The 14299-nt window shown below is 40.0% G+C and overlaps 1 protein-coding gene across 6 annotated transcripts; it reads left to right on the top strand.

The window, feature by feature from the left end:
- The first annotated feature begins 1612 nt into the window (after nt 1-1612).
- Nucleotides 1613-14098, top strand: PLPP6 (phospholipid phosphatase 6). 6 transcript variants are annotated; one of them, XM_078392466.1, is made up of 3 exons: nt 1613-1728; nt 10587-11027; nt 13077-14098. In XM_078392466.1, exons 2-3 carry the CDS (start codon nt 10610-10612, stop codon nt 13442-13444), a joined length of 786 nt encoding a protein of 261 aa, XP_078248592.1. In that variant the 5' UTR covers nt 1613-1728; nt 10587-10609; the 3' UTR covers nt 13445-14098. The 6 variants fall into 6 exon arrangements, with proteins under 6 accessions (XP_078248592.1, XP_072854405.2, XP_078248590.1 ...); XM_072998304.2 differs by having other exon boundaries at nt 1674-1838; nt 10589-11027; XM_078392464.1 differs by lacking the exon at nt 1613-1728 and adding an exon at nt 1856-2037.
- Nucleotides 14099-14299: the final 201 nt, after the last annotated feature.

The raw sequence follows: 14299 nt of genomic DNA, 5'->3' as shown, positions 1-14299 counted from the left end.
TTTTGGTTTTAGAGACACCTCATGGACAGATGTGTCACAATGTCAAGACACCTCAACTACATTCACACAGTTAAACAAAAACTCCAACCCACTAACACCCAAATCTTAAATTACAGAAAGCAGGTAAAGTTGCAGTAAATTTGCTATATGCAAACTAGAGATACTAAGAATTAAGAAATGAATTTAAAAACATTTGCTAATCATATAAAGGGGTATCTAACACTAGAATGTAACCACTGTACTGAAATAGGAGAAAAATATATGACATAAATAAAATGAAATAATTATTTATATGACAAACCTATCCATTCTAAAGGAAATCAACCCTGAGTGCTCACTGGAAGGACAGATCCTGAAGCTGAGGCTCCAATACTTTGGCCATCTCATGAGAAGAGAAGACTTCCTGGAAAAGACGCTGATGTTGGGAAAGTGTGAAGGCAGGAGAAGGGGACGACAGAGGATGAGATGATTGGACAGTGTCACTGAAGCTACCAGCATGAATTTGACCCAACTCAATGAGGCAGTGGAAGACAGGAGGGACTGGCGTGCTCTGGTCTATGGGGTCACGAAGAGTCAGACATGACTAAATGACTAAACAACAAAAAAGAGTGTACAATTTTGGGGGTGAAATATAGCTATTCAGAGCAATCAGTAGGAAAGAATATTCTGCTAGGTTTACCTGGCATGCTAATTCTTGTGCACTGGGATTTACAGAATCATTAACTGGTGAACTTTGTAGATGCCCTTGACTTCACCTAATCAGCAAAAATAAATCAACCAATAAAAATGAAGGATATTTTAACTCATGATCGGCACATGTATTGTCTTTGATATTCTGCCAATATAATAGCTGCAAGATTTTATAGAAGATGACTCCACATTTTGGTAATGTTTGAGAACTGGCATGCTATTTGTTCAATCCACAAGCAGTATGCACAGATCTGGCAGGAAGCACTTCTACTTCAGCTCTCAGTAAGAATAAGTCATCCGAATCTTCTCAAGTCCTGGAGGAGGAAAATGGGCGGGGGAGGGGAACGAACACTGCAAGTAGGAGAAAAAATGTGGCATCCATGCAAATAAGGGTGCAAGTAGAGAATCAAGAGTCTCCATAGACAGATGACGGCGGCTTGCCACCCATGGCATATATCTCTGCCCAAGAATGACAGTTCTCATATATATTTCAGGGATGACAAACCTACCTTGGCATGGATAAATAATGTACAGTTGATTTTTGGGTCTGCAGTTATCCTTTCCTTCTGCCTGCTCACATACGTCTAAAGACTCTTTGCACATTCAGTTAAAATCCTTTAACTGATAAATGAATTTGTAAGCACTTTTAAAACATTAAAATAACCATATTTTGTAAGTACGTATAACGATGAAATCTCGTTCAACTGCTGTTATATGTTGATGTATGGAGAACTTCATTATTTAAATCTTGTTCAACGTTAACAACAGTCCCTTGCAACGTAATTTGGGGTGCCGTTCTGAACGTGCCCCGTCGGTTCCTAATATCGAAGCACACCGGAACCATCCACTCCCGGCAGCCGATCAAAGCCAGACTCGCGGGGAGGGCGGGGAAACCACAGAGGTCGCCCCGCCTTCGCCGTGCGTCACTTCCTGCGTCAGCTTAACAAAACAGCCGCCTTCCCTACCGGAGAAAAGGCTTTTGCTTGTCTTCTCGCCCCGCCTCCACTAAGGCGGAAGCGGAACTCAGTATCATGGAGTGTACGTTGGGGGGGTATTTTTGCCGTTGCTAAGTAACGGGCGCTCTGCGGAGACGCCTTCGGATACTTACGTAGTGCCTGATGTGGGAGTTGCGGGGGCTTTTAAACGAGGTATGCAGGGAGAGGGTGGGCTCGGGGGAGGGGCACGCTTCTCCAAAAGGGAGGCGGAGATATTATCGTTGGGAGGCGGGGACGGAAGTTTAAGATCGCCGCCTCCCCGAGTTTTTTATGTTGTATGTAGAGCTTATGGAGGTACCGTGGGATGTACATCGCCCAGATGGGGAAAAAATAGTTAAGCTATGGAAGAAAGGTTCAAAGCTAACTTTCTGCATGAGTGATCCTCTGCGTGAAGGGTTTAAGCTGTATTTACCTCACTGTGTGGTGAGAAAGGCATTCTTTTGGGGGGGGGGCTTGTTGCAGGGAGGGTCTAATTTAAATCAGGATTTAAATTACTAGTCAATAAGACTCGATTTAAATCATGCCTTTTTAAAGGTAAAGACTCATTCACGTTGGTAGTCATAATTTTTAATATTTGCAACCAGATGAAGAATTCATATTTAGAATAATAACCTGTCAGAGTAGTAAAACAGCCATATCAGAAGAGAATTTAGTTTAATAGGTTTGTCACAGATTGTTTTATTTAACTAAAACAATAATATTATATAACGTACATATTCTTCTGCTTAAACATTGGTGTTTATGAACTGAAGTAGTTAAACAAAATATCTTTTTGCTGTTGTTTAGTCGTTAAGTCGTGGATCAGAGCATGCCAGGCCCTCCTGTCTTCCACTGCCTCCAGCAGTTTGGTCAGATTCATGTTTGTTGCTTCAATGACATAGTCCAACCATCTTGTCCTCTGTCATCCCCTTCTCCTCTTGCCTTCACACTTTCCTAACATCAGGGTATTTTCCAGGGAGTCTTCTTTTCTCATGAGATGGTCAAAGTATTGGAGCCTCAGCTTCAGGATCTGTCCTTCCAGTGAGCACTCAGGGTTGATTTCCTTCAGAATGGATAGGTTTGTTCTCTTTTCAGTTTGAGGACTCTCAAGAGTCTCCTCCAGCACCACAATTCAAAAGCATCAATTCTTCGATGGTTAGCCTTCTTTATGGTCCAGTTCTCACTTCCATACATCACTACTGGAAAAACCATAGCTTTTACTATGTGGACCTTTGTTGGCAAGGTGACGTTTCTGCTTTTTAAGATGCTGTCGAGGTTTGTCATCGCTTTCCTCCCAAGAAGCAGGCATCTTTTAATTTCTTGGCTGCTGTCTCCATCTGCAGTAATAATGGAGCCCAAGACAGTAAAATCTGTCACTGCCTCCATATCTTCCCCTTCTATTTGCCAGGAGGTGATGGGACCAGTGGCCATGATCTTAGTTTTTTTGATGTTGAGGTTCAGACCATTTTTTGCACTCTCCTCTTTCACCCTCATTACAATGTTCTTTAATTCCTCCTCATTTTCTGCCATCGGATTGGTATCATCTACCTATCGGAGGTTGTTGATATTTCTTCTGGCAATCTTAACTCAGGATTGGGATTCATCCAGTCTGGCCTTTCACTGATATATTCTGCATATAAGTTAAATAAGCCAGGAGACAATATACAGCCTTTTCGTACTCCTTTCCCAATTTTGAACCAGTTATTCCACATCCAGTTCTAACTGTTGCTTCCTGTCCCACATAGAGATTTCTCAGGAGGTAGATAAGGTGGTCAGGCACTCCTGTTTCTTTAAGGACTTGCCGTAGTTTGCTGTGATCCACACAGTCAAAGGCTTTTGCATAGTCAATGAAGCAGAAGTAGATGTTTTTCTGGAACTCTCTGGTTTTCTCCATAATCCAGTGCATGTTAGCAATTTGGTCTCTAGTTCCTCTGCCCGTTTGATAGCCAGCTGTAATTCTGGGAGTTCTCGGTCCCCATACTGCTGAAGCCTACCTTGTAGGATTTTGAGCATAACCTTGCTAGCGTGTGAAATGAGTGCAATTGTATGGTAGTTGAAGCATTCTTTGGCACTGCTCTTCTCTGGGATTGGGATGTAGACTGATTGGGATGTAGACTAAAATATCTTTAGAAAACCCGAAAACTTAAAATTATTTTCATGATCCCAACATTTGGAAGCTGCTCAGAAGGTTTCACTTTCAATTTTACTGTTTTCCCCTCCCTCCTCACACTTAGAGCCTGGTACAGATGTATTTTACTCCAGTCTTCAAACCTAGCATTTAAGGCGATATATTTATTGTTTGTACATGGATTTGCAGAACAACAATAGGATTAAGGTCTGTTCCTGAACTTTGTTTATTTTATACCATTTTACTGTGAAAAAGTGCATGTTTTCTCACTTTGGATAACTTCGATTAATTGAATTAATTTACCAAAAATGTAAATATTGCATGAATATACAGCATGTTACATAAGCAATATTTCATGCTGAATAACCTTGGAATTACAATGAAACTTAAACAGAAAACTATCTTTAGACAGGCTTTTTCTTCAAAAGCATTCCATCAAAATTAATTAGATTAAAATAAAAAAATCTGACTTTAAAGATTATCAATTTTAATCCACCCTGTGTCGTTGCGTGGAAAAGAAAGTTCAGTGCTGGAATGGCAGTAAGTCAATCATTTTCAAAGCAAATTGCCAAAGGAACTTGTTAAGTTCCGATATCAACTTCAGAGATAATTGAACCTTAGTAATTAGTTATCAGTTGAGTCTCTCTCACAGAGAGAATTTGCTCTTAGAGCGCCAGATGCTTTATTTTTATCTTCCTGGTCAATGATAGTAATAATTTTTAAAAAAATTCAAAAACAAACACACCTAGCAGGGAACTCATTTTAGAATTCCCCCTTCCCAAGATTTCTTAAAGTGATGCTGATTTCTTAAAGAGAAGGGAGTTTTTAAAGATATGATTTAGTGCAGATACTAGTAAATCTCTCATTTAGCACCAGGTACTTGCAAGTTACTGCTAGTTTATAATTGAGACCTGAGAGTGTAGGGATATTAAATAGTGTATGAAATCCCATTGCCTTGTTATGCATCTTGAAGGCAAATAGTATAATTGGTTGAAATTCAGTAATGAGCATATATTGTCAGCTACAGCAGTTTCATAAAATAAAAAATTCTGATTTCCCCCCCCCCTCCAGTCAAAGTTTACTTGGACTCTCTTTCATCAAAGGGGAACTGTTGAAGGTGCAGGATGAAGAGAGAAAGCTTTAATTTCAAAAATTGTAATTTCTGGTAAAATCATAGTGGTGGCAATTTTCAGAAATTAAAGACTCCGATGGTGCAATAGCACCCCATGATGAAGGGGATCCCAACAGAACTTTGGGACCTTTGTGGGGAGAACCAAAAATATTTAATTTATGAAAAGTTGCAGTGGCTGTTGAAATCATCAACCTTACGTGGTATAAGTTTTGCTACTGGATTTTAGCCAGCACTCACCAGCTGGCCATTAACAAGTCCCTGCTGGGATTCTCCAGTGCATGTTGAGTCAGTGGACATGCAACCTTCATGAGAATCCCAGTAGCAACTTGCTAATTGGCAGCTAGAAGCAACTGAAGGCTATGCCATTTGCTTTCTGCACACATAAGAAAGGAACAAGATTTCAACCAGTATGTCATACTGTCATTAAACTCAGCCCTGAAACTCAGGGGGCCTTCGATCTATCACTTTCTCTAATCCAATCTACATTAGGGCAGTTGTGATGATAAAGTCAGGAGAAGAAGAAGAAGGAGAAGAAGTACTCTGAGCTTATTGTAGGAGAGAGGAGGTAGAAATCTAAGGAGTACCTAGAATAAATATGTTACTCTGCTGCAGCAAATGCAACAAAGATAATTGTAGTTTTTGGAGTTGTGGTCATGTTAGTCTGTACAAGTATTTTGACAAGAAACACAAAACAAAAGCCAAAAAATATGATGTTGCACTTTAAAGACTTACATTTTAATATAAGCTTTCATGGAACATGGTCCTCTTCTTCAGACATATGAGTTAGAATACAAAGACTTCATGCAAGGCTCTAAGATATAGTTTGGGCTGTCTGTAAGCAAGTATAGGCCTGCCACCAACTGTTTGGGAGAATGAAGTAGGGATGGGTTGGAGATCATTTATAATATATGCGAGCAGGCTAAGTGGTGGTCTGAAAGTGATGACTAGCAGTGTTCAGTCATTTTCTCTTCTGGATCTGTCTTGCAGTAGCTTGCTTTTGGTTACCTGTCTTGCTTCGTTAATATGTTCCTTAATCATATTGGGTGGGTGTTGTAGTTCGGAAAATGCATTTTGGAGATCCTTAAGTTTGGAGTCTCTATCTTGTGCACTTGAGCAGATGCAATTGTATCTGAAGGCTTTTCTGTAAATGATAGATCTAGTGGTGTGTTCAGGATGGAAGCTGGAGGCCCATTGATCAATGGATTTTTGATACATTGTCATGCTAAGATGTCCATGTTGTAGCTTCATGGTGTCAAGAAAATGCTTCTATTGTGGGGATGGGTCCAGGCTAAGCTTGATATTCGGATGAAAGTTATAGAAATCCTGGTGGAAATTCTCTAGGGCTTCCTTCCATGAGTCCAGATCAAAAAAAAGTCATCAATGTACCTCAAGTAGAGGAGTGGTTTTGGGGCACAACAGTCAAGAAGTCATTGTTCTAGGTTAGTCGCAAATATATTTGCATATTGTGAAGCCATGCACATACCCATGACGTTTCTGTTGATCTGGAGGTAGGTTTTATTGTCAAAGGTGAAATACTTGTGTGTATGAAGTTGCAGAGGATGGTGGCCATGCGTGCTTTGTCCTTATTTTATATGGTGTTCCTGACAACCCATAGTCCATTTCTCTGTGGGATGTTAGTGTAGAGAGCTTCTACATCTATTATAGCTAGGATGGTGTTGTCAGGGAGGTCATGATTGAAGATTTCTTAGAAAGTGTGTGAAATCTCTTGCATAGCTAGGTGCACTGGTGGCATATGGTTTGAGGATGGAGGCCACGTATCCAGATACCCCAACAGTGACTGTATTAATACTTGATACATTCGGCCTACTGTGGTTTCCTGGTTTGTGTATTTTTGGTAGCAGTTGGCTGGTTGAGGTTCTTACAGTATGTAAGGGTTTGTTCACATATTTTCAGGGATGTTTTTCATAAGGTTTTGTAATTCCTTTTCATATTTGGCAGTTGGATTTGTAGTTAGGAGCTGGTAATTAAATACTACCAGCTCCTAACTACAAATCCAACTGCCTTGTCTCTTTGATGCCAGTGTTGAGATTATTTTTGAGTTTGTGTCACCCTCAGATAATTTAGAAATTTAATGACTCTCATTATAGCATAAGCTTTCATGGCATACAGTCCACTCTATCAGAGGCCTGAAATGTATAGAAAGTACTAATGGTGATAGTTACACTGTTAACACTCGCCATTCACAAAATGATTGTTAAAAGCATGCATCGTCTGGTATATGATAAGACAGTGAACACATGTAGTGTGGTAAGAACTTTTCATCTTGAGTTAATCTTCTGTTTAAATGGGAAGCTTCTGATGGAAGGATATTAAGCAGTCTCACTCTTTTTGAAGTTTCTTTGCTCCACTGTTTTGAGGTTATGGAAATCATTTTGGAACAGTTGCAATGCCCCTTGGCTTTTGAATATTGCCATTTCTAATGTTAGACCTCTATCTATTAATTCTTTTGCAAAGAAATCAGGCTATGTTTGTCTTGTGTTTAAGGCAAAACAATACTATTGGTAAAGATGGAATATATTGTATTCTAAACTTGTGCAAGTGAATGAACTATTGTTGTGAATGAACCCCTGATGCAGTTTAAATTATTTGGTGACAAAATGGTATTGTCAGGGTAGATAAGAGGGTAGAGTTGGTATCTGGATTTGCAGTGGAGTCTAGTATACATTGCTATAAGAAAGAAAAATTTACCGTCTCCCTAACATTTAGATGAAACTTTCTTCCTTGTACTGTAGTATGAGTCGATTAGTTTAGGTCCTGTTTTCTGAAGCGACAAAAAAACAAGCTTGCTCTGTTTTCCACGTGACAACCCTTCACATATTTGAAGATAGCTGCTATATTGCCTCTGAGTCTTCTCTCTTCCAGGCTAAACATACTCAACTCTTGCAGATTTCCAGACCTTTAACCTTGCGGGTCACCCTCCGCTAGGCACATTTAATCTTGTCGATATGCCTGTTAAATATTTATCTGTCCGTGCATAGCATTTTGTAGCTCTAGTAAAGGGAATTATTGTCTGTAAAACGCTTGACTGGAATAAAGTGTTGGCCTTTAGGGAACAACAAGATATGGTTAACTTTTATTTTTAAGAGATCCAAACGTGGTTTATTTACACCACAAATGGGCAAGACTGTGGCCCTAGACTTCTTCCAGATTCTTTATTATACAGTGTCTGAGGGGCAGGGGCAGAAAACTGGCCCTTGCATCTGACCGTATTTCCCACCCCAATTTGCACATTACAACTTTTCAGAAATCCTTAATACAGTGGTGCCTCGACTTACGCCCCCTACTTATGACCAATTCGACTTACGACCAGCTCCGGCCACAAAATTTTGCTTCTACTTGTGACCGGAGCTTCTACTAATGAATAGAAAATGGCAGGGAAAAAAGGTGGGAAATTCAAATTGCTAACTGTAGGTGGCGAAAGAGACTGCTTTTTTTGTAGCTTTTTTTGCCCCGGCAGTTAGAGAGTGTGCGATCCAAGGAGGCTGCCTGCTAAAGTATGGTGCTGCTTTATGCTTTTTAAAAACTGTTCTTGGTATTTTTGCAGCATCGTTTTTGGCTGGGGGGGTAATGTTTCTGTGCTTTGATGGGTCTTGTGGGAGTTTGCTTTTGGGGTTTTTCCCTCCCATTTCTGGTGGGGGGGGGTTGGTTGCTTTTTAGAGTGTTTCCCCCCATTTCTGATTGGTCTTGGGGCACTTTGTTCCCCCTGTTTCCGATGGGTCTTGGGGCGTTTGGTTGCTTTTTTGGGTCCCCCCCGTTTTCGATGTGTCTTGCATGCTTCCGTTGCTTTTTGCTTTGTTCTCTTTGCATTTCTGATCTGCTCCCTTTGATTTCTGTGCATTTCCGACCTTGTCCCTTCATTCTCTGTGAATTTCCAATCTGCTCCATTTGTTTTCTGTGCTTTTGCAATGGGCCTTGCATGCTTCCCTTGCTTTTCTTCCCCCCGTTTGGCCGGAAGGGCTTAATTATGTTTCCAATGAGTCTTGCAATGATTTTTTTTGGGGTGGTGGTGGTGATTTTTTTCTTTGTCCGGAACAGATTAATTGCATTTCAGTGCATCCCTATGGGAAACTGTGCTTCGACTTACAAGCATTTCGAGTTACGACCATCACTCTGGAACGGATTATGGTCGTAAGTGAAGGCACTGTATATAAGTCATATTTTTAAAAGTACATTTTTGCAGGTTGCTTAGCTTGCAGATGGATAGCATGTTTCTGCAAGTGCTGCCCTGCCATATTTTTGCTGTTAAAATATAATCATAGTTCCTGGAACATTATAAATCATTCAAGGACATTTGTTCTGGTGCTTTAGAAGGAGATCAACAATATCTATATTAAAATTACCAAGAAAATATTTTATGATTGTGAGATTGAAATTGATAAAGAGATACACAAATGGATGTGATATGTCTTCTCACATGACTATTCTTTTCCCTGTCTGACATAATGGTTGGGTGGTATTTAGCTGACATTGCATGAAAGGACTGCATATAGAATTATGTATATTCTGTCTGTTAATATAAAAGCAAAGTCAGACACATGCAAAACAAAAGCACTATATATATAAGTTGCAGAAGAAGATTTTGTCCAATAGGTGCAGGATTCCTAAAGCTTACTGTTTAAAAGCCTGCCTGAAAAGGAAGGTGTTTGCCTAACAAGGAGATAGGGCTGGTTTCTCAGGGTAGTGCATTCCAAAAGCCTCAGAATAGCCAATGAGGACTGGGCAACTTTTCATGATTCTGCTGCTTATTAGATGTAGAAAAGCAGAAATACTGTGTAGGGCTCTGAAATCCTGTATCTTAGCCTGCTCTGCCTACTTTTCCAAATTCTGAAATTTTACCAGGCATTGGCCACACATTTTCAAGATTCAATTTGCTTTCATAAGGGGTAGAAAGAAATATGCTGTTTCAAAAATGAAATTGAAGTTCCTTGCATGTTATATTTTATTCAAAGTATCTGTTGTGTGGGGCAAAATCACAGGGCATGCCTAAAACCATATCAGTAGTACTCATAAATGACTAATTGGATAATTGCAGTAACTGTTGCTTGAGCTGCATGTTGCCAGTTATGTATTTTATTTCTTTGTTTGTTTCATATATAAGTCACCTTTCTCCTGATAAGGAGACCCAAGGTGGCTCAAAATATTAAAAGGCATAGAAATAAAAACATAGTAAGTTAAAAAAGTTAAACTATATCCTAATTAAAATACAATTGAATAATTAAAGCAAGTAAAAATTAAAAACCATTTTGACTCTAAACTAGACTGTGTTCTGCTCTTCGCCCATGACTTTAAACACACCAGTTGGTATAATTTATAATTTGGCATGGGAAAGGTCATAACTTTTGCAATGTTTGTTACTCTAAGACTGGGTAGCAATTGGGGATTTAATGATATAACACTTTTTACATGAGCTCTTTGCTGAATTGGTTTTAAGTACAAACTGGACAGTTTTTGCTACTTAATTGATTTGGGTTGTAATCCTGTACACCAGGGATGGTCAACTGTGTCCCTCCAGAACCAATCCCCAGTGCATATGGGGTCCCTACTGAACTCGCTGATGCTTCTAAATAGTCACCTATAGAGCTATGTGATTGATCAACTAAATTGTGCCTTCAATAAAATCTTTCTGTTTTACTCTTCCAAGAGATCACCTATATCAACACCATCATGCCCAGCCCTAGAAATAGCCCAAAGAATAGCCGTGATCGAAGAGCTCTTGATAACAGGCTGGAATTCCTGTCACTGATAGGCCAGAAGAGTCCATCACCTCCAGATAGTCCATCTCGTCGCAAGGACTACACAGGCAGTTCTGGGTCTCCACAGACTCTACCTGAAGAAGACTGCATGAAGCTGAACCCATCTGTTGTGGACATTGCCTTGCGTTCCTTGTTAGCCATTGATCTTTGGGCTTCTAAACAGCTTGGAGTATGTGCTGGAGAGAGTTCCTCTTGGGGCAGTGCCCGCCCTCTCATGATGCTCATTGAGGTCTCGGGACATGGCATTCCTTGGCTAGCTGTCACTCTGTATGGGCTTTGTAGAAGTGACAGCTCAGCATGGTGTGAGGTGCTGCTCAACTTGCTCTTTGGTAAGAGCTCTCTTTTACTTAACCAGCAAGCTTCCTTATTTCTTCTTCTGTTGTGGCGATTGGTCCTATTATCAGTATATCAAGAATCTCCCACTGCTATGATTTCTGTTCACACGATATATATTATCAAAATGCTGTTGAAACTGCAACAAATGTGTTTGACATAATTTTGTCATTACTGTTAACATTTACTGTGTTACATTTTAGTATGAATTATTCTTTACACATACCACAGCCCCCAACACACACTTTTGGAAAAGCATTGAAAACTTCTAAGGAATTCTGAGTTGCATTTTATTGTATCACTAAAAACAAAACCAGCTTTTGACTTCTCTGGAACTCTTCCTCAGGCAATGATGATATAAGAGGCAAATAGTCCAAAGAAGTGGGCTAAATGTGATGTCTATTATAATTGAATACAGAATGCTAGCAAGGCAAGATGGTATTTTCAGATTCAGTGACTGAAATCCTGTTGCTTAGCATAGTAAGTTACATAAAACTTGAAGATAGGATAGAGACTGTAAACTGGAATAACAAGTGTGGCACTATGCGTGTCACAGTGGTCCATTCCTGTCTCCCAGAACCAGCTCAGTCCACGGGCTGAACTTTGTGCAGCATGCACATCTGTCAGCAGCATCATCATGCTGGTGCTTCCCCACAGCTGACCACTCCAGTGAGAAGGTGGGAAGATGAGTCTCTCTGCTTAGCTGCTGAGCAGTTGACTATGGGGAGAGGTGAGAAAGTGCCAATGGGAGTATTCCAGCAGTTGGCATGATGACAATGTTGACGGACATGCGCGCACTGCACAGGGCACAGTGAGTGGACCAGGTTGGTTCTGGGGGGAGGGAATGGACTGCTGTGGCATCTGTGGTGCTGAACTTCATATTTGTAACCCCTGGATACAACTTCAAAGTGCCTATGTCTGGTCTTTATACAAAACAAAGGCAAGGGCATACAATACTTTTAACACTAAAAATTTGAACAAATATGTAGCTTTCAACCTAAATCAGTCTTCCTCAAGCTGTGCGCCAACATACTGTGAACAACACAGAAAAAAATACATACGAGACTTCCAAAAATTCTTGGCAGATGTCTGTCCCTGGTCTGCTTCTATAAAGAAGTTGAAAAATGCAGACAGCAGACACCATTGGGAGTGAGGTTTCAAACTCTGTCCCAGTAACTGTTGGCTGGCCGTAAAGGGATTTTTTTCTCCACTGTCCACAGTATATTCGTGCACAATCTGAGGAAGACTGATGTAGATAAAAAGCTGTGTTCAATCTTTCTAGTGGACCAATAAAATTATCACCTACCCTTGCCTTTGTATTGACATCTTGGTCAATGCAACACTGATTTTGCAAACTCAACCACACCTTGTTTGCAATCTGTTTTCAAGAAGAATGAACTTTATATATTGTACAATTTGGAGCTTACTTAACTCTTCCCCCCACCCCCAAATCTTACATCATATTTGCCTGATGAAGAGTTCCAGAGAAATTGAAAGTTTACTTTGTATGTCATTAGTGGACCAGTAAAAAGATTACTCAATTTATTTCTATAGTTGGATCATTTAGAGATTCTGCCCCCTAAAGACTGCAGTATTTTTCAGAAATTTGTTCATGAGGGGAAAGATTTACATAAGAACATAAAAAGCTGCTTTGTGTTGAGTCAGGCTCTTGGTTCCTCTAGCCCAGTGTTGCCAAGCTTGGCACTGGTGCTTCAGGCAAGATTCTTTCTCAGCACTACCAAGAGGTCTTGGTATCTCCCAGCGATTTACTCGTCTAAGTATTTCTTGTGCTCAGCTGCTGAAGTCAGATATGGTCAAGTATGCCCAGCGTCGGATGGCAGTTTGAGCTGTAGTTCTTATCAGGGACTAATTGTACTGCTGAAATATGGGACTGTTAGGAAGGAGAACAAAAAACTTCTTGGGGATTGTGCTTTTCCGAAGTCATCAGTGACCATTGGTTGATAAAAATTTTCTGGATTCTGGTTGTATACAGTGTTTCGCTTTAAAACACCTGAAAGCTCTTTATTTACCTTTTTTTTCCACAGCTCTGGTGCTCGATCTAGTGTTGGTGGCTGCAGTAAAAGGACTGGTAAAAAGAAGGCGCCCAGCCTACAACAGGATGGACATGTTTGCCACTGTCTCTGTGGACAAATATTCATTTCCCTCCGGCCATGCTACCCGAGCTGCTCTGGTCTGCCGGTTTATTCTACATCATTTTGTACTGGCGCTCCCTCTGCGGGTGCTTGTGATTCTTTGGGTCTTTGTCGTGGGAATCTCCCGAGTTATGCTGGGTAGACACAATGTGACAGATGTGATCTGCGGCTTAATAATAGGTTACATGCAGTACGGCCTGGTGGAGTACTTCTGGTTGTCACCTGTCAGTGCTCCTTTCCTCTTTTCATTGTGCAGTTGACAGTGTTGAACAGATCTATTAATCCCTGCACGAAGAAGAAAAAAAAATCATAGATTCATCTGATCAGCAAAATGCATAGGTAGGACAAACAAAAGTCGATATATGAGTTGCTTTGGTGCTTATTCAGAGGTCTAAGTGGTGCCATCTTGGTGTTTAAATATTTTGCTGGGCTGGAGCATGAACCAATCCATAAAACTGCACAAAATCCCTCCATTGTACAAGTGTGTTTTTGATATGACACAGCACTGGGACTCTGAAGCCAACTAGTCATTCATACTTAGATAAAATTTTTATACTGTGTTTGTCTAATGTACACTGTGTCAAGCTGATGCTGTAAGCTGTACTGGTGCTGATAGCATTTGAAATTGTAATAATGGCATGACTTGTGTCTCTCTGATGTGTTTAGAGAATTCATAGTCTTTCATTTAATAATCTCACTCTTCTACAGAGTTCTAACACTTTGTTTAATAGGTTGTTATTTCTTAGGCATCACTTTTGCCTGCCTTCATTGCATTTTGTCAGGGTGGATAATAATGTATTTTTTTTTTAAAAAAAATTAAATTGAAAATTGGTTTTTTTATTTAAATCATCAAAAAAATCTGATTTTTAATTTTTTTAAAATGTAAATCAAATACAACTGGTTTTTGTCATGGAGCTGCTTCCAAGCATAAATGTGAAAGGTAAAAAGAATCATACTTGGAAAAAGAACACGTATATCTTATCAGTTTGCTAAATAGATCATTTAACACTTCAACAAAGGCTAGCAGGATAATGCCTGGCTGAATGTTTCAGTATCCCAGAAAGCAGAGCTCTGCAAGCAGATATTTCAGACTTTGCCTGTTTCGATTGTATATC

Source organism: Pogona vitticeps, chromosome 4 (assembly GCF_051106095.1).
Source record: "Pogona vitticeps strain Pit_001003342236 chromosome 4, PviZW2.1, whole genome shotgun sequence".
Classification (NCBI taxonomy): domain Eukaryota; kingdom Metazoa; phylum Chordata; class Lepidosauria; order Squamata; family Agamidae; genus Pogona; species Pogona vitticeps.
This window is presented reverse-complemented; position numbering and strand designations above follow the sequence as displayed.

Excerpts from the sequence above, each read along its gene's own strand:
- PLPP6 (XM_078392464.1), top strand. The coding sequence starts at position 1,956 with ATGTTGTATGTAGAGCTTATGGAGGTACCGTGGGATGTACATCGCCCA. Across the intron at positions 2,038-10,586 it reads AGTTAAGCTATGGAAGAAAG|AGATCACCTATATCAACACC; the intron begins GTTCAAAGCTAA and ends TACTCTTCCAAG. Across the intron at positions 11,028-13,076 it reads GCTGCTCAACTTGCTCTTTG|CTCTGGTGCTCGATCTAGTG; the intron begins GTAAGAGCTCTC and ends TTTTTTCCACAG.